This window comes from Penicillium maclennaniae (assembly GCF_028827695.1).
Source record: "Penicillium maclennaniae strain IBT 15551 chromosome Unknown utg000006l:1.0-2513246.0:1.0-2515036.0, whole genome shotgun sequence".
In the NCBI taxonomy this organism is placed as follows: domain Eukaryota; kingdom Fungi; phylum Ascomycota; class Eurotiomycetes; order Eurotiales; family Aspergillaceae; genus Penicillium; species Penicillium maclennaniae.
Genome location: NW_026623218.1, coordinates 2,207,391 through 2,232,345, shown reverse-complemented (window position 1 = coordinate 2,232,345; position 24,955 = coordinate 2,207,391). Strand labels below are relative to the sequence as shown.

General features: G+C 51.5%; 9 protein-coding genes across 9 annotated transcripts; 3 read left to right on the top strand and 6 right to left on the bottom strand.

The window, feature by feature from the left end:
• Positions 1 to 466: 466 nt before the first annotated feature.
• On the bottom strand, positions 467 to 2,736 carry N7477_007112 (fungal specific transcription factor domain-containing protein; the record flags this gene model as incomplete). Its single annotated transcript, XM_056968775.1, has 5 exons — positions 467 to 992; positions 1,076 to 1,396; positions 1,463 to 1,830; positions 1,893 to 2,433; positions 2,600 to 2,736. The coding sequence occupies 5 exons, from the start codon at positions 2,734 to 2,736 to the stop codon at positions 467 to 469; spliced, it is 1,893 nt and encodes a 630-aa protein (XP_056821571.1).
• An 842-nt stretch (positions 2,737 to 3,578) lies between these two features.
• Positions 3,579 to 8,018, bottom strand: N7477_007111 (DNA-directed RNA polymerase III core subunit RPO31; the record flags this gene model as incomplete). The annotated part of the gene is made up of 4 exons (XM_056968774.1): positions 3,579 to 4,475; positions 4,522 to 6,746; positions 6,794 to 7,836; positions 7,924 to 8,018. The coding sequence occupies 4 exons, from the start codon at positions 8,016 to 8,018 to the stop codon at positions 3,579 to 3,581; spliced, it is 4,260 nt and encodes a 1,419-aa protein (XP_056821570.1).
• Positions 8,019 to 8,383: 365 nt separating this feature from the next.
• N7477_007110 (GTPase GUF1) lies at positions 8,384 to 10,438 on the bottom strand (the record flags this gene model as incomplete). Its single annotated transcript, XM_056968773.1, has 2 exons — positions 8,384 to 9,647; positions 9,702 to 10,438. 2 exons carry the CDS (start codon positions 10,436 to 10,438, stop codon positions 8,384 to 8,386), a joined length of 2,001 nt encoding a protein of 666 aa, XP_056821569.1.
• A 202-nt stretch (positions 10,439 to 10,640) lies between these two features.
• Positions 10,641 to 11,743, top strand: N7477_007109 (spindle checkpoint protein MAD2; the record flags this gene model as incomplete). Its single annotated transcript, XM_056968772.1, has 8 exons — positions 10,641 to 10,689; positions 10,740 to 10,765; positions 10,829 to 10,854; positions 10,911 to 10,949; positions 11,019 to 11,047; positions 11,109 to 11,254; positions 11,312 to 11,382; positions 11,452 to 11,743. The coding sequence occupies 8 exons, from the start codon at positions 10,641 to 10,643 to the stop codon at positions 11,741 to 11,743; spliced, it is 678 nt and encodes a 225-aa protein (XP_056821568.1).
• Positions 11,744 to 11,878: 135 nt separating this feature from the next.
• N7477_007108 (DUF218 domain protein) lies at positions 11,879 to 12,864 on the bottom strand (the record flags this gene model as incomplete). The annotated part of the gene is made up of 3 exons (XM_056968771.1): positions 11,879 to 12,436; positions 12,492 to 12,543; positions 12,602 to 12,864. 3 exons carry the CDS (start codon positions 12,862 to 12,864, stop codon positions 11,879 to 11,881), a joined length of 873 nt encoding a protein of 290 aa, XP_056821567.1.
• An 818-nt stretch (positions 12,865 to 13,682) lies between these two features.
• On the top strand, positions 13,683 to 15,967 carry N7477_007107 (MFS transporter; the record flags this gene model as incomplete). The annotated part of the gene is made up of 9 exons (XM_056968770.1): positions 13,683 to 13,814; positions 13,868 to 14,244; positions 14,302 to 14,939; positions 14,989 to 15,146; positions 15,195 to 15,289; positions 15,343 to 15,476; positions 15,530 to 15,589; positions 15,643 to 15,735; positions 15,789 to 15,967. The coding sequence occupies 9 exons, from the start codon at positions 13,683 to 13,685 to the stop codon at positions 15,965 to 15,967; spliced, it is 1,866 nt and encodes a 621-aa protein (XP_056821566.1).
• A 412-nt stretch (positions 15,968 to 16,379) lies between these two features.
• Positions 16,380 to 19,321, top strand: N7477_007106 (uncharacterized protein; the record flags this gene model as incomplete). Its single annotated transcript, XM_056968769.1, has 4 exons — positions 16,380 to 16,801; positions 16,864 to 17,450; positions 17,513 to 18,843; positions 18,884 to 19,321. The coding sequence occupies 4 exons, from the start codon at positions 16,380 to 16,382 to the stop codon at positions 19,319 to 19,321; spliced, it is 2,778 nt and encodes a 925-aa protein (XP_056821565.1).
• Positions 19,322 to 19,576: 255 nt separating this feature from the next.
• N7477_007105 (phytanoyl-CoA dioxygenase family protein) lies at positions 19,577 to 20,512 on the bottom strand (the record flags this gene model as incomplete). Its single annotated transcript, XM_056968768.1, has 3 exons — positions 19,577 to 19,814; positions 19,876 to 19,931; positions 19,985 to 20,512. The coding sequence occupies 3 exons, from the start codon at positions 20,510 to 20,512 to the stop codon at positions 19,577 to 19,579; spliced, it is 822 nt and encodes a 273-aa protein (XP_056821564.1).
• Positions 20,513 to 20,944: 432 nt separating this feature from the next.
• On the bottom strand, positions 20,945 to 23,608 carry N7477_007104 (uncharacterized protein; the record flags this gene model as incomplete). The annotated part of the gene is made up of 3 exons (XM_056968767.1): positions 20,945 to 21,623; positions 21,659 to 23,332; positions 23,385 to 23,608. 3 exons carry the CDS (start codon positions 23,606 to 23,608, stop codon positions 20,945 to 20,947), a joined length of 2,577 nt encoding a protein of 858 aa, XP_056821563.1.
• Positions 23,609 to 24,955: the final 1,347 nt, after the last annotated feature.

The window sequence follows — 24,955 nt, the reverse complement described above, 5'->3', positions numbered from 1 at the left end:
ATACTTCTGGGCGGAGATTACATGGCGTTGAGAAGGTACCTGTGCAACTCAAGACCTCAACATTGCATCATTACCCTGTGGACAAGGGCGTTTCCTCTCTCCCTGCATTTTTCTTTCAAACCTCTTCCATCCTGACGTCTAGAAATGATCTGGTTGCCTTCGTCGGTTTGGCGTATCCAGGCTTGCATTTTGGGACGTGGTGATCATCTGATGGCGCATGAGTGGGATGAGAAATGTACATTAGGATATTTTATCTTCTTGCAATGGAGTCTCAATGCTGAAGATCATCACCTGATTTACTCGGATTCGATTCGATCGACGTAAGATTTTCCAGTCGCTTCTCCTGGACGGGGACGGAGCAACGGACGCAAAACGCTTCCCTTAAATCGACTAGACATAAGTCAAGGAGCCCGAATTTCCACCCCCCCCAAAAAACTAAGGAATCATTTTCAAAACCCAGTGGACATCACAATGAATACAACTCTGATCTCACGGCAGCCAAGCGACAAGTTCCCTGATACATCCTCTCGAGCGTAGACCGCATGATCTCCAAATCAATGGACTCCTTCTCCCAAAGCTTCAACGTTCGAATTGACAATCTGACCAGCGCCGGCCAATTATAAGGCAGATTGAGAGTCCACCGGGACGGATTCGGAGCACTCTGCTTTTTACTCAAAACCGCAGCCATGATCTGGATTGCAGCGCTAAAGGTAATGCGCATGCAGTTCCAGATCCACTCATGGCGCCAATTGTACCATAGTCGTGGAATGAGGCGGACGCAATTATCCAGGGCTTTTTGGGCTTGGTCGAAAATCGTGCTAAAGATTTCGTCGTTCTGGATGTAGGCCGGTAGGGATGGATAGTGCAGGGCGAGGTAGAAGATGGGACGGTAAATTTTCTCGAGACAGAAGTACAGACGGCCTCGCATTAGCGACTCGAGGTCTTGGTTCTGTTGTTCTGGATTAGGGAGTCCGGCTTTTGACATTTGGTACCTGGATGCTGGTGAGTGAAATAGTCTAATTGGACCAGATTTTGAAAAAATGGAAAATGGAAAATGGAAAATGACTAGACGTACCAGTTGAATACTACACTCTCAGCTTGTCTTGTCTTTTCGACAATGCTGGTGATATTGGTGATCCAGGCCTGCTCGCCGGACCGCCACATATCCTCCAGCATGTCGTTGACTGTTCGGCGATTGCAGATCGAGCCGATATAGAATCGCCATCCCTTTTCCTCATCGGTACTGCTAATTTCGGGCGATGGCATTGTTGAGATCACATCGTCTACCATGCTATCTGGTGAGTTGCTGGTAGTCTTTGGGAATTTGGGGAACGGGTCTGCGTATCCCAGGTTTTCGAGACCACTGCTCCAGAGAGGGAGCTCAGATTGCATTTCACTGTAAGTCTTAGGATCCGTTGATGAATGAAAAGAGTTTGAGCAAATGAGAAAATTAAGCACTCACTGTTCAGCTTGAATGCACGACCAGTAAAGTCGGGATTCGAGGTTGTGATAGTTGACGTCGGCAGTCCACTGTTCTCGACACAAGGACCGCAATCTCACTTCTAGTCGGCAGGAGGCTTGCTGAAAGCAGAACCAGGCCTGTAAAGGGCGCATGGCATGTCTATGATAGAAACCTGCAAGCAAGAAACATTGTATGTCGGTGGGAGACGTATGTAAAAAGCCTAGCCTCTGCTTGGCAGCATGGAAGTAAGCTTCGGCGAGTTCGATACTAGCATCGCACGACGGCGGCTTCTGAAGCCGATCTAGATCTTCCGGGGTATTATGTGGCACGTAGTCGGATGTGCAACAGCCCAGAGCGCATGCAAGCAACTAGTGGCACAGTTAGCGTGCGACAACTAATTGACGGATTGGCAGTGTATTAGAACACGCACCACTTGGCACGACGGTCCGTCCCATCCAAGCCCCTGCACTGTCACCTCGCGGGCATAGCGCTCGAGTTTCTCGGCATCAACTACGGGATTCCGGCGATGGACCAAATGAAGATACTTTCGAACGAGAATCTGGATATCCTCCAGGAATGACCCAGTGCCTGCCGGACGCAGCAATGAGAATTTGGACTGAGCTTGGCTATCCAAGGAGTCGAGGAGAAACGACCGAATGTGCTTCTCTGCATCAGTGACCACCATTTGAAAAACGGGCCAGCGAAGCATACATTCCGGAGAATTGGCTGCATACAAAGTCAGTGGATCGTGGCTGTAGACTTGCTCGGCATTGTGTCCCCGAAGTGTCTGTTTTCCTTGGACGGAGTCGGCGACGGGGCTCGAATGGGGCATGGTCGAGTCGAAAAAGGAGCCTTGAAGAGATCGACTGGACGAGATGGTGGATTCATTGTCTTGTTTGATTTCCTCGAGCATAGACGTAATCTGGTGCAGGCGCTGAAGAATCTCGGCGTTGGCTGATTCTAGACCGGGTCTAATGGAACATGGTTTCAGTCTCAGTCTCAGTCTTAGTCTTAGTCTTAGTCTCAGTCTCACGCTGATTTAGACAAACACGGAGAAAAAACAAGCCCACCACTTACGCTACTCGTGATGAAGTGTCGGGATAGATGCAGTCCACCCCTGCAGCGCACAGTAGCTACAGATGGGACGTCCATTGTTGCACCGCGTCTTGCGTAGGCGGCATGTTTGACATGCGGTCGGAGCCCTCGTGCGACTGTCGCGCTTGAAAGGTCGGGACTTGCAATCCATAGTTCAGTCGGGGATCACCGGGGAGCATCGGGGAGAGGATATGGGAGGTTTCAAGAGCGCAGACGGGCCTGTACTTAGAGGGGACAGTCCCTCGAGTGTGCCCCGGGACTAAGAACAAAGAAACCCCATTGCCTCGTTTTCCCAAACCGGCCAACTTCATCTGGCTCAACGGTGGCGTGCCTCGATCGGGTTAAGGGAAAACTCTCGAAACAAAGAAAACGGCGTGGAGGCACCGTGATGGAACGGGTCTGAGCGTTGACTCTTGCCCCCCGGGTGTGTTGGACCTTGGCGGTGCGCGCAAGGGCGGATTCTTTCTCCCCGATCGTGGAGAGGTGTGACTGCACTGGAAGCAGCCGGGGAGCGGCTCGAGAGGAGGGAGAGTGTGTCGGGGACATCTTCGTGGCTCATGCTACATATGAGCATCTAAAGACTTGGACGAAGGTTGTCGGCCCGATTTCTAGGGATAAGTGGGGATGTGATCCGAGACCTATGCATGAATCTGAATTTAACTTGACTAGTGACTCTGGAGGTGCTATGGTCCAGATCGACAGAGAATCCCCGTAAGACAACCCCCATCGTCGGGAGACACCTGAGAGATCAATTCACCGCGTCAAGAGTCGAGGTGGAGGTGTGAAATCTGACGGTGAATGGTACGATACACATCTACGAAAAAGAAACTGTGCGGAAAGAGATAGAACTCGTCCATTCAATCATCACGATCGCTAACGTGCACGGAAAGTCACAAGCTCCGGTGGAGTACATGTACAGAAAATGGGTGCCCCGAAACGGTCACGGTCAAGCACAAAATAGAAAAGACACAAGAGAAGTCAAAACGCCGAGGGAAATGCAGAGGGAAGATCGGGAAAAGGATTAATCTTGCCGGACCTTTCTCTTGGTCCGCCTCGTCACGGGAGCTTCGCATAACTCCGACCAGGCGTCCTCAAAGGTAGTCTTGCGTGGGCCAATCTGTCCTTCGTAAAAGTTCAGTTTGCGCGCGACCTCCATGGCACCGGTTCCCAGGCCCACGGTTTTGCCCATAATAATGCACTCGGAGACACCCTCGATCAGATCAGTGCGGCCGGCACCACCGGCGTCGAACAGGTGATCGGCCGTCTTCTCGAAGGAGGCCAGTTGGAGCACACTGTCACGCATCTTGGCCAGACCGAATCGAGTGATACCAAGCACCTCACCCTTGTAGGTCATCACGTCAGCGAGAAGCTGCATGTGGCGAGGATCAATGTCCATGTCCTTCATGACTTCACTGATTTCGGTGACAATCGTGCTGCGGGCGGCTTCGATGCCGAGAACTTCGCGTGCCTCCATGACATTGTTGGTCGTGGTCTGAAGACCGTTGACACCCATCGTGTTCATGCAGGCGCGCAGACCGTAGCCTTCCACAAGCAGGGTGTTGGTAGTAGAGGTTTCATCCGTCCGGATAATGGCCCGGTGGGCCAGAGGGTGACCCAAAATCTGAATGTTGGGCAGCATGCGCTTCAAGTGCTTGAGACGCAGGAAGGGATCGATGCTGGTAGCGGCAATCTCCGTCTTGGACAGGCCTTGCTTGCTGGTCGGATCGAGATCGATGATGACCTCAATCGAGCGCCGCGTGGTTCGGAATTTCAGATCCTCGCCCTTGAAGCGCTTGTGGCTCTTGATAGCGGCAAGGATCTTTTGCATATCGAGCTCAAGCTGCAGTTGGTTGATCGTATCCCAGTTGATCCGGACTTTGAGGGATGCCTCATCGCCAGACCACCTCTCATTGATGTACTTGATCACATCACGAAGATAGGTCTTTTTCGATACGTCCCTTCACAATACGCGCCGCAACGATGCTGTCCTTGGTGACAAGATCACAAGCAACGACAGGCGTACTAATCTCTCGTGAAGCGTTGATAATTTCCTTGATACGGGGCACACCTTGGGTGATACTCATACCGGCGACACCAGCGAAATGGAAAGTTTTGAGTGTCATCTGCGTACCGGGCTCACCGATAGACTGAGCACCGACCGCACCGACGGCATGGCCCGGTTCAACCTGTGCCTTCTTGTACTTCAGCAAGCACTCAAGAATGAACGCCCTCAGGGTCTTTTCTGTCAGCTTTCCAGTGTGGTCCAAGCCCTGCCGGCTTCTCTGGTCCGATGGGTCAATGTCACCACCACGAGAGACAAGCTTGTCGGCTTTGGTAGACACGTAGTGTTCAATCGAGTCCAGGAAGTCACGGGCACTCTCGAATTGGTCAATGCCATGATCGCTCCGGTCCATGTAGCCAAGCTCGTTGCCCAGCAGGTCCTTGCGGGCCAACTTGGCACGTTCTTTTCCGAGCATCTCCTGACAGACCTCCATGATTTCAGCAGGCAACAAGCTTCGCTCGTCGTTGTTGTAGGTGGTAGCCTCACAGTGGATGAAGGTGCGGTCGAAGTGGACCGGCTTGGCTTTGCCTTCCATGTCGACCGGGTCCAACTTATCATCACCATACTGGAATTGCACAATTGCAGACGATGAGTTGCGCACGGTGTCGTCATACTGCGTAGACAAATCTTCAAGAGACTTCATCAACCGACGAGACATGTAACCGGTTTCGGCAGTCTTCACCGCGGTATCGACCAGACCTTCACGACCAGACATGGCGTGGAAAATAAATTCAGTGGGCTCGAGACCAGAAAAGAAACTGTTTCTAACGAAACCCTTCGAAGGAGGCTGACGGGCGTTCTTGGGGAAATGAGGCAAGGTACGATCCTGGAAACCGTCCTGAACACGCTGACCACCAATAATTTGTTGACCGACAAGAGCAACCATCTGGGACACGTTGATGCTGGAGCCCTTGGATCCGGACGTGGCCATGATCAAAGGCGAGTTGTATTTGCTGAGCTGGTCAATGCACTCGTCACCAGCTTGCTGACGAACTTTACTGAGAATTCCAGAAAGCTGGTTCTCCATCGTCTGCAATTCGTCACAGCCAGGGTACTTCTCCAAAGTACCAGCCTTGTATTTGGCGATGACTTCGTCACAAGCTGCGTAAGCGCTTTCCACCAGGTCATTCTTGGACTGAACCAGCCTTTCACTAGGATAGACATCTCCAATACCAATAGAGAAGCCCATGTTGGTAAACCATCTAGCAGACAGCTTAGAAAGACGGTTCATGCCCTCGGCGGCCGCTGCAGGCCCGTAATCACGAAGCATAATGTAGAACACATTGTCTTTCTTTCCGGAACCAATAGTAGACTTATCCATCACACCACACATGATCTCCGAGTTGCGAATGACCAGCCAAGCATCATGTGGATCCAGGTCTTTGGGTCGGCCGTCCTTGGGCATCTTGAATTGACGACATTGAGCATCGAGGTTGACCAAGACAGGGTCGCTCTTGTTGGGGTGCATCATGATGTTGAAAACCTGCTTGCCTGTCCAGAGCATCTGTGGCTTGACGACTGAAGGGGGAGGAAGATCAAACGGTGTTTCAGGACCCAGCATGTAGAGACAAATCTGACAGAAGGAGGCACGGTCAAAGAAGTTATCTTTGCTACTTAACAGGAAAGCAGCACTGATGAAATCCTGAATAGCGGAAATAATGGGCTCTCCGTTCTTGGGAGTGGCCAAGTTGTTCTTTACTCCCATCAACTCCATGGCCTCGGCTCTGGCTTCTTCTGTCTGCGGGACGTGCAGGTTCATCTCATCTCCATCGAAATCAGCATTGTAAGGGTTGCAAACACATTCATTGAGCCGGAAAGTTCGGTGAGGTCGGACTCTGGCAAAATGAGATAGAATACTGAGCTTGTGAAGAGAAGGTTGTCGGTTGAAGAGCACAATATCGCCGTCCTCAATATGACGCTCAACCAAGTCGCCCTCTTGCAGGTCGTTGGCAATGTGCTTCAAGTTACCATACTTCAACATGGTCCTGAAGTTGGAACCCTTCTTGTATAGGTAGTTCGCTCCCGGCCATTTCTTCTGTCCATTCCGCACACGCTCCTGCAACTTTTCCTTATTATATCGGGTCACGCGCTCAGGATAGGTCATGTTCTTTGCAACCAGCTCTGGAACTGCAACCTCATCGACCCTCAAGTTCGGGTCGGGGAAATGACTGTACGGCCAGAGAAGTCGACACGCTTTCCAGACAAGTTACCACGGAATCGACCCTGTTTACCCTTGAGTCGCTGAACGAAGCCTCGAATAGGCTTTCCCAGATCTGCTTTGTTCAGACCTGGTACGTCGCTGTTGATGTAAACGGCAATCTGAAGCTGCATGTAGTCCCAGCATTCCATGATTGTTTGAACGGGGGCACCCTTCAGCAGAGCGTTCTTGAGGTTAATGTTACTCTGAACGATATCACCCAGCTTCGCAGTAAGATCATCTTCTGTTGAAGCGGCGTCTTGTCCTACAGATGGGCGAATACAGACGGGAGGGGCAGGGATGAATTGCCAAAGGAACATCTCCGGGCGCGCTTCTTTCGGATCCAAAGCCATAAGTTCACAGTCGGTATCAGAGATCTTCTTGAAGAGCTTGAGCACACGCAAGGCATTCATGTCGTCCTGTGCTTTCTTGAAATGCTTCTCAACCTCGGAGTTGGAGTGCCTAGCCTCGGCAAAGGTGTCGTCGAAAGCTGTTTTGCTGAGCGGAGGAATCTTCTTGACAGAAGTCGAAGCGTTGAAGGCGCGGAACTTATCGTGGGTGATTTTGAGAGCGCTCGTACCGGCCTTTTTCACCACTCCGTTGATCGCACCACAGTGGTCGCATACTCGAGTTTTCCGGCAACGTTCGTTGATCCGCTTGGCGATTTGTGTCCGTCTTAAGTTGTCCAGACCTGGGCGGCGCATTTCACGCAGGAAGGACCGCCGCTCTGCCTCCGGAAGGAGAATGTGCGAGCATTCTTTGCAAATTTCCTGGAGGATACCAATAACGCGCTTGAAATAACCGACGTGGAAAGCGGGTAGAACCAATCTGACATGCCCAAAATGGCCGTTACACTCTTTCAAATGGAGTCCACACGTTTTGCATTCAGAAGTCTTGTTCGAGATACCCATGCGCGCATCGAGAGGACCATGAGCAACTACAGCGCGGTCATGTTCGAGGTCGAAAAATTTCCTGTCGGAGACCTCCACCACAGCTTGACCAACAATATCATCGTTTGTCCTAAAAAAAGCAAACGCGAGTTAGCGACTGACTTTGCGCCACGACATTGCAGGTGAGTCATGGAAATGGAACAAAAGACGCCCTTACAGTACACCGAACTTCAGTTCCTTTATGACTTTAGGAACACGATCGATGACCTGGGCCTTGCCCAGATCAGTCTGTGCTCCCTCTGGAGGCTGCATCGCGCCGTTGTCAAGTGCAGAACATGGCAAGGTGACTCAAGCTAACGCGATCGGCACGGGCGGCTGTCGAGCTGCCAAATTACCGCGATTCGGGAGATGAGGGACGATCAAAGATTGAGGACCGTGGTCCTTGTCTGTAGACGAATCCTCCAAAAACCTGAATTTTCTCCGTGACAAGTAATGAGGTAACGTTTGGCGATGAGACGAGAAAGAGAAGAAGAATAAACGGCGGGGTCGGCCACGAACTTTTTTTTCTGCCGGCGAAGCTCTCACCGCTTGGAGGACATGTATAGGTGTAAGGTGAAGTTCGAAGTAGCTGCAAGTCTCGGTATTGTACAGAATAGTATATTTTGTTTATGATACAATTATTTGGCTAGGAAGGCCTGGAATGCCTTGTGTTCAATCACCACATTTCCGACGGCCTTGAGCTTCTTGCGGCCTTCTTTCTGCTTCTCCAGCAGCTTTCGTCGCCGACTCACATCAGCGGCGTGCAGCTTAGCCAGAACGTCCTTGCGGTATGGCTTGATGGTTTCACGGGCAATAATCTTTTTGCCAACAGCAGCCTGGATGATGATCTCAAATAGCTGTCGATCGACGTGCTCTTTGAATTTGGTGACCCATATTCTGCCCTGCCGAGCGACCTGGCTCATGTGCATCAGTCGTGACACAGCGTCCACTGGCACTTTGTTGACCAGGAGCTGCAGCTTGACAATATTGCCCGCTCGCCAGGCCGACTCTTCATAATCAAGACTGGCGTAGCCTTTGGTGCCTCCTTTGAGCTTGCCGAAGAAGTCATCAACCAGATGCGCCAAGGGTAGCTGATACTTCATAATAACCTGACTGGAGGTAAAGTATTCAATACTTTCTTGCTCACCCCGGTTAGCTTCACAAAGCTCAATAACCTTCCCGAGATACTCGTCAGGGAAGGTCAACGTGGCCAACACATAAGGCTCCTGAACCTCTTGGACCTTGAGACGCACACTATCGTCATCGGGAAATTTGGCTGGATTGGTTATGATTTCCTCGGTTCCGTCTTTCCACACAACCTTGACCGGAACGGAGGGCGGGGTGATGATAATACTGGCGCCATGCTCCTGCTTCAGGCGATCTTCAAACACTGAACAGTGAAGAGTGCCCAAGAAACCCATTCGGAACCCTGCACCCAAAGCCTCAGAAGACTCCTTTTGAACCGTGATACTTCGATCGTTCAGCATGAGCTGGTTGATACTATCTTCCAGATGCTCGAAATGGTCAGCATTCACCGGGTACACTGCCACGAAGACCATGGACTTGGGCTCGATGAACCCAGGGAGTGGCTCGACATCCTTTTCCTGGCCAACCCTGGCGAAAGTGTCTCCGATCTTGGCTTCCTTGCTTCGTTTCATACCGGGGTTGAAGTAGATGTAACCGACCTGGCCTGCACGCAGAACGGTTTGAGCGGTTTCGAGTGGATACATGATTCCGACCTCGCCCACGTAGTACTTGAGACCCGTGGCAAACGAGATGAGCTGCTGACCTGCGCGCACCTCGCCATCGAAAACGCGCACCAGAAGAATGACACCTTTGTAGGAATCATACCATGAATCGACGAGCAACATACGGAGGGGCTTCTGAGTGTCACCAATGGGACTGTTTAGATGTTAGCAAAGGTCCAAAGTACCAAAGGAGATACAATCCACGTACGCAGGAATCTTCTCAACAACTGTTGGAAGAATAGCCGCAACGTTCAGGCCAGTTTTGGCCGAGACTAAGACCGCATTCTCGGATTCCAACTCGAATGTGCTTTTCATCTGTTCCAGAGCCCGCTCCGGATCTGCTGAAGGCAAGTCCACCTTGTTAATGACGGGTATCAATTCGAGACCCTGTGCGAAGGCCAAGTAGAAGTTGGCGACCGTCTGCGCCTGAATACCCTGACTGGCATCAACCAAGAGCAAGGCTCCTCCACAGCTTGCATAACTGCGCGACACCTCCGCACGGAAATCAACGTGCCCTGGGGTATCCACCAAATGTAACAAATAGTCTTCGCCCTCATGGTTGTATATCATCGTACACGTCTGCGCCTTGACTGTAATCCCTCGCTCTCGCTCAACATCAAGCTTGTCCAACACCTGCTTATTCATTCCGGGCTTGATCGTGCCAGTAAGCTCGAGCAGCCGATCGGATAATGTGCTCTTGCCATGGTCGACATGTGCGACAATGCAGAAGTTGCGGTACCGTTCAATGGGAATGGCTGCAATTCGTGATTCGAGATCTTTGTCAGGCGCGCTTGCTTTGGACCGAGCTGCGCTCCATGCTGTAGAGGTTGTGAAGGATCGGAGGTAATTAAATTGGGAAGGGAAGCCAGCCGACGACTTGAGGCTCGCAGCCGGGGAATACGGCGCTGCGCTCAGCCATCGGGCTAAATGCAGACATCCCCGCATCAGGATTCTCGCGGTGACATGGACAAGGGTAGTCCCTGTGGTTGTTCTACGAGCACGAGCAATTCGAGAAGGTGACTTGACTTCGCTCCGAACGGGGCCTGCGGAGAAAAAAAACGGGCTCGCGGGCGGTGACTCCGATCGCTGCGGCGACTATCGACATAAACAAACCTCGGCCTCCCTCTTTTTTCTTCAACCACACCCAATGCCGGACACCAAAGATAAATCCAAGGTGCACAAGCTTGCCATCAGAGGTCAGTGACAATTGCTTTTCTCGTGATATCCCAAGCTTACAGGCTACCAGGATCGGCTAAGCTTGTGTCTGAGTTCGTGAGTCGTCCCCCCCCACCCCCCACATTGAAATGTTGAGCTTGTGTGCTAATGGAGACGCAGTTTGAATACTCGATCAATTCCATCCTGTGAGTTTACCCTGGAACATTTCCAAAGACTGGGGCTCATCGCAATTACTACTTAGCTTCCAACGTGGTGTTTACCCTCCCGATGATTTCACAACGTAAGTCCAGCCCGGCACCCCACTCGGCATTTGGCAGATGATATTGAGAGGAAGACTGACAATTACCAGTGTCAAGAAGTATGGTCTCAACATGCTCGGTTCGTTCCTCGGCCCCGACCCTCTGCTTCTGCCGCGTATCACCCATCTGACCCACAATAGTGTCGGCCGATGACCAGGTGAAAGCCTACATCAAGAAGATCATGTCACAATTGAACAGGTGGATGGTTGGCGGGAAGATCTCAAAGCTTGTGGTCGTGATCACCGATAAAGAGACTGGCGAGCACGTGGAGCGCTGGCAGTTCGATGTATGTTCTGTCTTCTCGTTCTAAGGTCGCGCTTTTCTGACAGTGGTTGCCGTATAGGTTGAGATATTCAAATCTTCCAAGAGCTCAAGTGCTCGCAAAGCTGGTGATAAGGAGAATGCAGCTCCTGGGTGAGTACCCAGATTCCCAGAGGGTTTGATGCACAAAGACTTGGCTGACCGACTATTTGCAATGCTCAGAGACGCGGCCTCGCAAGCGGAAGAGCTCACTGAAAAGACTGAAAAGGAGATCCAAGAAGAAATCCAAGCCATCTTCCGTCAAATTACCGCCTCCGTTACCTTCCTCCCCGTTCTCGATGGAGACTGCACCTTCAACGTCCTCGTCTACGCCGATGCCGATTCAGAAGTGCCGGTCGAATGGGGCGACAGTGACGCAAAGGAGATCAAGAACGCGGAGAAGGTTCAGCTGCGCAGCTTCAGCACCAACAACCACCGTGTCGGTACCCTCGTCAGCTACCGACTGGCAGACTAAGCACATGGTGCTTGTTATGATCGGATATGAGAAATTATTCTATGCATTGGCGTTCTGAGGGGATGGCGATTGTCAATTTTATCACCCGAGATATGATGTCTAATGAATACTGCATGATATCTACAGTCATGGTTGTCACGATTGTTCTTTGTTTCTGTAAAACCAGGGCAATTCCGTAATCCGCGGGAACCACTCGTTTCCTGCCCCGCCATTCCAGCAAACCAGTTGCTCCACGACTTTCTCCAACCCTCGGTTGAGGAAGACGCGCTCCATACCAGGCTTCCAACCTCTGACCTTCCGTTTACTGGCGAGTTCATCCCCGACTCCGTATAGATCTTTCTTCCACAGTCCAATTCCTCTCAAGGCCTCACCCTTGATTAATGATTCTTGCGATGTGACATGCTCTGGAGGATCGAAGCCCCACACCTCAGCGTCTCGGCTTCCATCCGTCACAGCAGCTGGTAAGTTAGACAGTAATCCAATGGCAGGGAAATGGTATTCCAAGAACCGCGTCGACTTGAACTTGTGCGTGAAGACGGCGACAGAGTCTGGGTAATATCCTGTGCACAAGCGAAATTCCAGCAGCGAGAATAAGACATTCTGATAAGAGTCTGTCGCACGAGGCTCTATGATGATCCTCTCGGTGTCGATCTGGTGAGCCATGTTGAAGAAATCATTGTCTCTGACCAGGTTCTGTCCGTCAAGTCAGTACACCCAGGCTCCATCTGTGCCATCCATGGTATCTTACGAAGTATGACTGTGCCTCGGAGAGTTCTGTCCGGGGTCGTTTAGTGGGACCGCTGTCTGTAGTTTTAGCGTTGCATCTAGACCCTAACGGTAGTAATTCGGAAAGCCCACCCCGAAAACACCAGCCATCCACCGGGAGAATCAACCAGTAATTCCACTGCGGCCTTGGCATGTTTCATGAAAGTGTCGGTTTCTCCCTTTTGGAAGGACTCTATTAACCTGCACCTCATCAATTGACATTCGACCAGGGGTCGATCCGGGGGATATAGAGCGGACCATTCATTGTCGGAATGGCCCCGGTTGGGGCCTCCCAGATAGATCCCGTGGCAGCAAACCACGATGAGGCAAGACCGATGCCCGGCAATGTGATCCATGCTGCAAGGGTTGAAAACTTTGTGCCCGGGGTTCGGCGTCCAGGATCCTGAGAGGCTAGACGTGCCGAGGATAAGTTACGAGCGTCGCGTGGGGGAAAGACCAGTGCGGGTCTCCACGTTTTGCCGATCCGAAGTATACCGTGTCACCCTGTTCTACGCTCGGGAGGTGCCATTGCTCGCCATCTCGGCCATGCCGACATCTCTCTATAGATATGGGCCGACACCACACAGGATGAAACAGGCTCACGGGAAGGCGTCCGGGTGCTGGCCCGCTCAAGCCAAAAGCGATGACCTATCGGCACTAGCTGAGAACAGGGAAACCCTTTCCCCGTCTACGCTTGGACGGCTTGAGCACCGTCGGCGGGGCTCCGAGAGCCAATCCCTCATCACACGACCGACAAGAAAGAACAGGGATGAGCTCTATCGCTTGACTTCAAAGTCAGTCTGCGCTGGTTGCGAGTCGACCGCCAAGCCCCTAGAACCGTATCGAACCATGTTCTCTGCCAGCTTTGCCGCGTCGTTTGACGGGAAGTCTCCTAAATTGCTGGACAAACGCATGATCCGGCCGTGACCGTCATACCTGCGGGGCTATGACCTTTCTTTGGCCCCCCCTTAGTGCTTAGAGGCTTGCCGCTGGGCAATTTTTGGACTAGGTGCCAAGTTTCCAAACCCTCAAGATTACCCCCGGGGCGTTTCTGAGTTTGTGACTTACCCCACGGGGATTTTCTTTAAATTCGGTGGAGTAGCCATGTCCTCCCCACAGGGTTCCTTTACAAGATAACTTCAGATCTGCTCCAAGCTGCGAGTGCTCCATCGCCATGTCTGAAAAGCCCACTTCTGGTGTTCTAGCTCACGATGAGTTCATTTCTCAGTCTGCAAAGTCGGACCGCGCCGATGCGGGAGGTCCTCGTCAAGCTGGCGCTCTGAATATTGTTCAGAATCCTTTGACGGTGAGCTTCGTGAAGCCGCGCGATGAGATATGTTACTGACAAGAGATTTCAAGACGGTGACAAAGGAACAAGCTGTCATCGATGCTCACGCTTTTGCTGAAGCGCACGGTATGCCCGAGCATGCGGCGCTGTTTGGCCGGGCCGCTTTGGTTGCACGAGACCCTGATATGTTTGAGACCCTCGGTGAACTTGACGAGGAGGAGCGCGCTGCACTCGTGTATGAGCGAGATCATAAATGGCACGGCCCCGTCATGCTCTGGTATTCTATTGGTCTATGTGCTATTGGAGCTGCTACACAAGGTTGGGACCAGACGGGATCGAACGGAGCCAACTTGTCTTTCCCCAAGGAATTTGGTATCGATGGCCAGGGAAAAGACGAGTGGATTGTGGGCGTTGTCAATGCCATTATTTTCTTAACGGCTGGACTCATGTAAGTTCCCGGTGGCATTCTCTTTCTCTGAATTCCCTTGACTGACATGCTTTATAGTGGTGCTTTTATCGTCGATCCGCTGAACCACTACCTGGGTCGAAGAGGCGAAATTTTTCTCACGGCTTGCTGTCTTACTGCCACACCAATTGGTTCCGGTTTCGCGCAGTCATGGCAAGGGCTGTTTGCTGCACGATTTGTGATGGGTATTGGTATTGGTGCGAAGAACGCCACAGTCCCCATCTACTCCGCCGAGATGGCTCCGGCTCGGACTCGAGGTGCTCTTGTCATGTTCTGGCAGCTTTGGGTGGTTGCAGGTATCTTCTTGGGATTCGCGGCCAACGTGATTGTCAAGAATACCGGCGATATCGCGTGGCGTCTTCAGCTGGGTTCGGCCTTCATTCCCTCCTTCATCCTCATGTGTGGTATCTGGTTCTGCCCAGAATCCCCTCGCTGGCTCATGAAGCATAACAAATATGCTAAAGGATTCCAATCCATGAACCGCCTGAGAGCTCATCCGATCATTGCGGCGAGAGACTTCTACTACTCGAACATCATCTATCAGGAGGAGTTGAAGGAGGCTCGCGGTTCGGGCTACTTCTCTCGTCTTTGGGACTGTTTCGCTGTGCCAAGAATTAGACGTGCCAATTACGGTGCCTCGACTGTTATGATTGCTCAGCAGATGTGCGGTATCAACAGTAAGTTGCCTCTCTTCTTGCATCGGTCACTATCGCTGACTCCTCCTAGTCATCTCTTTCTACAGCTCCACCATCTTTGAGAATGTTGGCTATTCGGCTACTCAGGCCTTGTATGCGTCGCTCGGCTATGGTGCTGTTCAAGTAGTGTCGACCATTCCCACTCTGTTCCTCATTGATACCAAAGGCCGAAGGACTCTGACCTTGATTGTGAGTAATTAAGGCCGCCACAATTGACCGTGACTAAACGTGCTATAGACCTTCCCCCTGATGTGCATTTTCCTGTTGGCAGCCGGTCTCTCTCTTCTGAACCATAGCGGCAGTCAGGGTGCGCAAATTGGGCCAGTCGTCTTGTAAGTTCTAGCATCATATTTTGACCGATACTTGGCTAATTACTCCATACTAGGTTCGTCTATCTCTTCACCATCTGTTACTCTTTGGGTGAAGGTCCAGTAGCTTTCCAATATTCAGCCGAGGTGTTTCCCACTATCCAGCGTGAGCAAGGTATGGCTTGGGCTGTCTGCATCAACAACACTTTCGGTGAGTACTTCCATGCTTGAAAAAACCGTAACTTTTACTAATACATTACAAAGCCGGTATTCTGAGTTTGACATTCCCTCGAATGAAGACTGTGATGACTCCCACTGGAGCCTGTAAGTCATGTCTTGGTATCTTGCCTCCTGCCAATAGCTAACAATGAACTTAGTCGGATTCTACGCTGGCCTCAACCTCATAGCCTGGTTCATGATCTTCTGCTTCGTCAGAGAGACTAAGCAGCTCACCCTGGAGGAAATTGACCGTAAATCATACTCTCCTAGCACTCCGTAATGACCACCTACTAACATCTTGCAGAGGTTTTCTCGGTCCCAACGAAGAAGTTCATCAGCTACGAGTTGACAGTTTGGCTGCCTTGGTTCATCAAGCGATACATTTTCCGACAGAACATCCCTAGGCCGCCGCAGATCATTGCGACTGCCAAGGAGGCCGATGAGGCTCGGAGACTCTCTCAAGTTGAGCCCTCGAAGGCATGAGAAGGGAAATATCATAATGGTGATTTGGTAGGGGAGGCAGATTGGGGATGGATATTACAATGATTGAACGGACGTACCAAGTTAATGACTATCAAGGAAAAGTCCTTGTATCGACTCAAAACTTTTCCAAACTCTCTTCCCGTAAAGGTGATAGCGCAGAGACCTCGTACAATAGTGCAAAAGTTAAAGGGGCAGCTTTAAGAGCCAATCGCTAGCCGCGGGATTGACATGATCCTTGAGGCTCAGTTTAAACCGCCCCCACGCGGTGCGTTAGACACGTCAGCACCTAGTTCGCTGTTCGCCCCTTTTCTTATCAACTGTAAATATATACCCTGAAGGTGCCACTCGTGACAGAATGATCATCGCATCTGCATTCTCAATTCAAAAGGCAAAGATCTAGCGCAGCGATAAAATGGACCCTCTGACGGCCATCGGCCTGGCAGGGAACATCATCTGCTTTATCGACTTCTCGTTCAAGCTACTTTCTGGGATGAGCAAAGTTCTGGAGTCCTCGAGTGGGATGACACCAGAGAATGCCAACCTCAGTGCTCTGGTGGAGGATTTGAACAGCGTCGCCAACGACCTTATCTCTGATGTTCCCGCAAGAACCGAGAACGAAAAGAAGCTCTGTATCTTAGCCACTGATTGCCATGCTTTGTCAGGAGAAATCTCTCAGACTTTGAAAAAGCTTAAAATTGGCGACAAGAAATCGAAACGGCAGGGCATGATGGTGAAAATTAGGAGTATGCGCAAGGAGAAAGATATCGGAGCTATTGAACGACGGCTACACGGTTATCAGTCAGAGATCTTGATCCGATTGCACGTCATGTTCAGGTTTGTAAATCGAAATCAACTCCATTCATGTCTGTAAATGGAACCTACTAATATGCAGATAGCCAAAAGAGCGACAGTCAGAGCTCGATGGTCAAGATCCAGCTGGAAAATCTTCGAAGCGAGGGGAAATTACTAAGAAGTGAGACGACAAGGCGACTGGACACTTTGCATCAAGACATTGCAACTCTCATACAAGCGATGTCCTTAGAAGTACCCCGGAATGGATCCAATACGATTAATAAAGACCCTGAGGATGAGCCACTCGTCAAATTAGGGGAAGCCTTGTCAAATCTCCAGTCTACGACACGATCAATAAGCTGGCAAAACCACATCTTGAGCCGACTTATCTTCCCATCAATGTATAGGCGAGGAGACAGCATCGAGGACCCTGAAAACGGAACGTTTGCCTGGATGGTCAAAGAGAAATTTGACTCGCTGTCGGGGCGGGATTCGATTTGGGAAAAGCGAGTCAAAGAGCAAGAGAAGATGCGAAACAACACGCGACAACAATTCTTGACTTGGCTTAACTCCGGAAGTCAAGTCTTTCATATATCTGGCAAAGCCGGTTCTGGAAAATCGACGTTGATGAAGTTCCTTGCCGAGTCTCCTCGAGTCCAACGGGAGCTTGAACACTGGGCCGGGACAAAAAGTTGGTTCTCTCCAGGTTCTTCTTCTGGAACTCCGGAGATAAACTTCAAATGTCTCTTGAAGGACTGTATCGAAGCCTCCTGTTCGAGACATTCATCCAATGTCCTGATTTGATACCACGAGTTTTTCCCACTCTATGGGAAGGATTGTCTACCGGTGTTGCGCCTCCGCAACAAACACCGCTGCACTTCAAGGAGATCAAAGCAGCATTTGGACGGTTAGTTCAAGAGAGTCAGTCATTCGACGCTTATATATGTTTCTGGATCGACGGTCTTGATGAGTTCGAGGGCGATGAAGTCGATCAATGGCATTTGGCTCGGGACCTCCTACGCTGGACCGAGTCGAAGCATATCAAGCTCTGCGTGAGCAGCCGACCCCATATCCCCTTCATGCAGACTTTCGCAATCGATATGAACCATCAAATCAGCATACACGAGCTGACTAGAGAGGACATTCGTCAGTTCAGCTTGGCAATGTTCGAGAAGGACCCAAACTTCCCCCGTGTTCAAGGTTCATATCGAGAGCTGATCTCGAAAGTCGTCGAAGATGCCAACGGCGTATTTCTCTGGGCGAGACTAGTCGTTCGATCTCTTTTGAAGAGTATCGGGTATCAAACCATGGCTAAAGGTTTAGAGAAGCTGCTCACTTCAATGCCGAAAGGGCTTGATGAGCTTTTTGACCAGATGTTGAACTCAATAGATCGAGATGATCGACCACTCTCTGACAAACTGTTTCTCATGAGCACCGGAGATTTTGGGCTTCCCGGGAACAGGCCAATCATTGGTAATGCCATGGCATACTCAAGGCTAGAGGATTTGGATGATCCAGGATTTCCCGAGAACAGGCCCATGCAATTCTGTCCGATATCAGAGATCGACGAGCAGGTATCTCGAGTATCATGTATCCTGGACCGGTTTTCTCGCGGCTTGCTAGAGATGAAGTCGAATGGAAACCAGGCAATACACGGTCACCAATACTTTGGACATGATGTGGATTTTCTTCATCGTACCGTACGAGATTATCTTGTGAACACACGACGGGACCAGATGCAAAGACGTGTTCCAGAATTCGATGTCCGAGTCGGTATTTTCCGCCTATTGCTGGCTGATTACCAGTTTGCTTGTCCAACGTGGGAAGACATACATCCTCAGAGGTATCTTTATAGCCCGCCCATTCGGAGGCAGCTCGACGCCTTATTCCGATTTATAGTAGGAGCCAAGGGGTCAGGCCAAATCGACATGTTGCCCGGATTTCTTGAGCAAGCTTACGATGTTACGACAGTCCATACTCAACCTGCGAAGCTTTTCGATGGAAAGCAATATAAGAAATCATTGTATTTGCGGGGTCAAGTCTTTGGAACACTTGATCGCAACGACTATCTTAATGTGATGGAGGTAAACTATCCACTCTTGCTTTCTTTGCGCGACCGTGAAGCTGGGTCTTCACTCATACCTGCCTCCTCGCCTCCTCGCCCGTCTAAAGAAAGAGAATTTGTCATCCGGGCCAAATGTGCTCCTGGTGGCAGCATTAAATAATCGAAAGGACTTTGTGGAGGAGCTCTTGCGTGAGGGTCGGTCCCCTCAGGAGATGGTGGTTTTGGAGCAGATAGACTCGAGTATCGCCAGCGAGGTATCCGAGATCAGCGCAACTCCAGCGAGACTTGCGTCCGTGGGACTGCTCTTCATACACCAATATGCCGCTGATCTCGTCCGGGGATTCCCCCAAAGTGAGATCCAGCCTCTGATACTCCAGACCTTCCTGGATTGGGGTACTGATCCGGATGTTGAATTTACCATAAGCGAGGGACCGGATCAGAATGATTGGCAGGAGAGAACCCTGAAAGACTCTTTACTCTCAATTTACTGGAATTGATGGAGCTAACAGCGCCATCTAACTTGGAGGCAATTCGGTCAAAGCTGAGTTCTATATCTCTGAATACCGAGCGCCGTGACTTATTCCAGCGTGCTGTCGAAAGAAATCCAGCACTCGCCTCTTTCTGTCTGGAGAGTAGCGTCACCCCGACCGAGCGTTTGGTTGTCCGGTTTTGTCACCGTATAACTTGAAGATATCCCAAGCGTGTCTTGAAATTAGGTGATCACGTTTTTATTCAACGAAGCTTCAACATCATCAAGTCAACTTCGAAAAGCCACCCTCCGGCGGCTGCAGCCAATTCCGCTTATCATAATCCCACCCCTCAGCTCCTTCAATAACATGGAATGTATACGCAAACCGACTGTGCGGACTAGTGTTCTTCTCACTCTTGTGCAGCACATTGCCATGAATCAGCACTAACGACCCAGCCTTGACGTTCAAAATCTCCAAATCCTCATCCGCAGGCCCAGAGACCTTCTCCTCATCCATTCCTCTCGGCAACATGGATCCCCGATTCTCAATAAATTCCGTCCCTTGTCATCGGCCTTTCTCACGAATCTCCGCGTGATGTGCCCGCCTTTGCGACCTTTGTGAGATCCTTTCCAGAACCCTAGGGTTGCGTTACCTGGTGTTGCATCCCTGAAGGGCATACCACCAGCCTACAGCGGATGGAGGGTCGGTGTAAAGGAACTCGGAATCACGGTGCGGGGGGACGGCGCCGCCGATGGAGGGTTGCTTGCAGATGACCATGCTCTGCAGAACGCGAGGGTCCGAGAAGCCCAGGGAGCGTGCGACGGCGGCATTGCGCTCGGTCAAAGAGATGGCTTTGAAAGGCGGAGAAAGGGTGTGCAGAGAATGGCCGATCTTGTTCACGGCGAGATGCTTAGGCTTGATCAGGGCCGCGCGGCCGGTCAGAGGATCGGGCTCTGTGGTGAACGCTTCCGGCTCGAAGAAGAAGCGGATCTTGTCGCCGGAGTTCAGGAAGTAGTCGTCGCCGACGTGGTCGGCGGTGTCGTCGCCATCGCCGGTGGTGAATTGAGTCAGTGGGTGCGTCTCGAGGTCGAAATCATCAAGCAGAGTCTCGGTTTCTTTTAGTGCAGACTCAATTTCAGACTGGCTGAGATAGTCTGGAATGACGAGGAAGCCATTCTCCTGGAAGGTAGCGAGCTGTTCAGGAGTGAGGCCGGCCATGGTGGTGAAGAGAAGATGTTCGAGATGTGTTGGAGATCGGAGATTTGAAGGCGCGGGGAAACGTCGAGAGATAAGCGATATGTATCAGCGGCCGGATTGGCTACGAACTGCCAACTAGCGTGTATTAACGCCACCCGAATAACTATGTGTTGTCGAGTTACAATGGAATGAATTTACTGCTCGGCTTGAGGTTGCTCCGCTAATTGCTGATTCAAAAACAGAAGAATGGTATCGTTTCTCATGACCATCACAGGTCAAGTCTTCATGTGTACATGGATAACTGAAATTCGAAATGAACCTGAAACCACTAACGCCGCCTGTGCTGGATATCGAAAAGAGGTAGTCAATTACAGTCTGAAGTGTAGCCAGAAGATGCCGAAAATGAGAAGTTGACCACCGTGGAGCACGTAATACATGAATCATAAAAGATTTTTAACTGGCATAGCCCATTGACGCCGAAGGCCGAGGTGGTGCGTATCTCCGCACAGCTCGACTTGGACTGCAGCTCGCGGAACCGATGTCGATTGTGCTGAGCTCGCGGCTTAGTGCATCCATTCCCGGTCGACCTCCCCTCACGTTGCTGGATGCAACCGGGTAGGCTGGTGCTCCTTGGGAGACCGGTACCTTGGAAGGAATAGGCGGTCCAGGGCTGTAGTCATATAGCGGCGAGCGAGCGCTGGGCGTGGGAGAAACCGAGCCTCGATGGGAGGAGCGAGGTCGGTCAGCAGATGTCGGGGTGCTGTAGCCACGACTATGTGTGACACTGCTATAACTTTCTTGTCCCCGATCAGCCCGAGGAGGAGTGCGCTCCACGAAATCAGAGTGCACAGACGGATTGTATCGCCTGTAATCGCTTGAAGTGTCGGGAGTAGTGCGGAATCCCACGCGCGGCGGTGTGCTTCGAACAGGCGTGTCGTTGCCACGGGATGTCGGCCGGGGTGAATTTTTGAATCGAATAATGACCTCCGGCTTGCGGTTTTTTTTCTCCGGCTCAGGGGCCCATGTTTCTGTGGGCAGGTGGTCCGAGGGATCAATTTCGCGACCATCATCACCGATGATAGGCTCATTCGGGTCTCGAATGGATTCAAACTCGGACCGAGACGACACAGTTCTGACTTGCGATGGCATCTCATGTGCAGGGGAAACCCCCCGAGAGCTTGCAGGCCGGGAATGGTGATTGAAGGAGTTGTAGGAGTCGGGGAGAAAGGGACAGAGGAGCCTGCACGGCTATCCGAGGATGAAGGTCGAGGGCTGACCGATTTGCGGGTAATCATCCGCGTATCTGGGCTCACCGACCTAGCTTGGCCTGCTCGGCTTACAATAATGCCTGAATAATCGTCCATGGGCCTGGGAGATGTGCGGAGAGGGTAGATGGGAGCCTCGTAGTGTGAGGGCGCCGGTGCCGGTGCTACTTCAGGTTGCTGAGCTAGCATCATTTCATCGTCGAAAAGTGCACTGCGTCTCCGGCCGCTTCGATCTTCATACACCGCATGATCGGCGTGACTGTGGGCCTCGAAACCGGCGACCAGACTCGCAGGCACGGAAGGATTATACGGTCTATATGAAGACGGCAACTGGGTGATATTTGGAGATTGTGCTGATGGTGCCGCCGATGCATGCTGTGCCATCCGAGAACGGTGAACAGGCGGCGGGGGCGGCGGCCTGTCAAAATCTTCTTCATCTTCCACACTGGGCTGCATTCCAGCATACTCTGGATGATATTCGTCAACATGGGCGGGTGGCAAAGCTTTGAAGCGCGGCTGGTATCGAAGATCATCCGCCGGCCCAGATGATGAACCAGGACGGCCATAGTTTGACGGCGCAGGCATGTTGTCCGCTAGGTGTGGTGAAAAGGTTGAGACTTGCCCAAACGTCACGGGATTCACATTATACTGGGGTGAGGCCATTTGACTATAAGCATCCTGAACTTGTGGAACAGCATCATACTGCATCCTTGCATCCATTTCAGAGTCGAAAGGTGGCTCTGATGCCGACCGGTAGTCACGCGAGGGAGGACGATCGTAGTCAGGGTGACTGCGTGGTTGCTGAGGACGCGAGTCGTATACGTGGTTAGGGGCCTCGGGGGTATGGTAAGGGGTTTCCTGGGTGTTGCTTCTCACCATACCCGCAGCAGGGAGGGACGGAGGAGCACTCCATTCCCGTTGGTAATCATCGGAGCCGTCGTAACCCCCTCTAGGTTGCATGTCAGAAGACGGAGCATATGATTGGGTATCGTAAGAGGGTTCGGGTTGTCTGGGAATATAGGAGAGAGGCTCGGGTGCAGCAGCTAATGGCATAGTCTGGGCAATGTCACGGACGGCTGGCCTGGCCGGCATGGCAGGCATGGGGTGGTGCAATGAAGGTGCTGACTGGACGTGTTCTGGAGCTGGAGGTCTGGCAGGAGTGGCCCCAGACAGGCCTGTAGGCAGAGGGCGTCTCTTGACCTTTTCCAACTGACGAGGACCAGACAGTCCAGACGCGGCTGAAGCTGTAGATGCTCCAGATAGCGCGGAGCTTGTCGACGGACTTGCAACTTTGCCTTGTGCTCTTTCGGCTGCGCCTTTGCGTCGTTCAATCACCGTCTCGTCCTGCTCACGGGTATCGTAATATGTCATCTCGAGGCGGACTTCACCGGCGTATTTGCCTCGGCTCTGAAGGACGTGCCAATGGTCGTTTTGGCTGCCGCCGGGAATGATCAAGTTCTGCAGGTCGACCCAGGTCTCGCCAATTAAATCTGACTTCTTGTCATCGTTGAATATTGAGAGTTTCATTCTGAAGTAATCAGGAGACTCGTGTACTGTAAATCGAAGCTCGTGATCCCTACAACATGACCTGTCAGCTCCACTGAATGAATTCGGGCGTGGTCACGTACCATCGAGGCGTTTGCCCACCTCGCAGATCTGTAGGAGTCTTTTTCGCCTCTTTACCCAAGCGAGCGGCACAATATGGGTTTTGCTTGCCCATCGTTTTGCGGTTGGGTAGGTTCTTCGCTCGGTCGACAATGGCGACGAGGGTACCAATGGCAGGCCCATCGACCGACATGTCGGCGAAGATACCCGCAGCATGGTTCACGTTAGTCTTGGAGATTTTAGACATTATGGCGCAAATACTCTCAACCTGTGAAGCAAACGAGAGATATGTGCGTGAACAGCATCGGCGATGTCTTGGAAAGGAAGAAACGAGGGGAGAAAAGAAAGATAAAGGTGCCTGACGGAATGTTTGTGACGGTAATCACAGTATTCGAGGTGGCTGGGGTCGGTTGGATATGGGTTGCGATTGGCTGGTTCCCCTGAGCAAGTGTCTGGACATGGGGCTGTCTGACTATACGTGACAATACACATTATCGATAAACAATGACGCTTGACCAGTCACTATTCACTTCGTTTGCTTCAAGTTCTGGTCAAAAGCTACGCTTCTCCACCATTTTCCAGCCTCTAACACACTTGCGGCCCAGCTGATGTATATTAAGTCTCCATGAAATGACTCGTGAAAGCTATCTTTGACCTGAGAATTCGAAATGGTGGAGCCGCAGCGTCAGCTTCGATCACCCCAGCCACCCCGATCCACCCGATCGAAACATTTCCGACAGGAGACAGGGAGCGTGAGAGCAACGATTGGCGACTGGTCCAGAGCAGTGATCGTCATTGATCAATGCCGCTGTATCTGAATCCGGTTTCAGTCAGTCGAGGCCTCGAAACTGTTAAGACATCTCTTCACTTGCAAGGTTAAAGCTGCTGCGTCGCGCCCCTCTCCCCCACTTGATCTGCCCATTGCCATGGCGACAGCCAAAGCACTTCAGACATCCCACCGCCAGCCGAATTGCCGAGAAGCATAGCTTTGATTCGCATCGAGATAGCCTTGAGCTGAGACAGGTCTACCGATAACCTCCCCCTGCAGCCTTTGTCAACCCAAATTGTGCTGCCTGCCTCTGCCTCGAAGCTCGGGCCCGCCAAGCCCGGGCTGTGAGGCTACTTCCATGCTCTTCTGGCGCGCGACTTTGAAATCGTTCATATATACAGTCAAGTGTAAAAACAGCTTCCCGAGCATATTCTCCTGGATTCTTTCTATCTAGGTGGGGTAGCAGGACAGACAGCCGATCTAGCTAATGACAGTGAATGCCTCGTATTGACTAATGGTGACTGTATCATGCATTCAAAAGAATAATCAACATAACGTAATCCACACCAAGCTCGCCACCACACCAAGCTCGCCACCCCATCCACCAATTCTTTATTCATGAAGCTTTTATAATACCACAACGCCTTTATATTCAATTTCAGACCTTATCCGGGCATGCATAAGCCCTATGACCAGGCCTTCTACATAGACTACATGCGTATTGACGTCTACTGGTCTGATTATCGGTCGCTGAAGCCCTCCGGGTGGGTGTTGCAGACACCACCCCACCACCTTCTATACCACCTGGTAGACTAATGCCTTGCT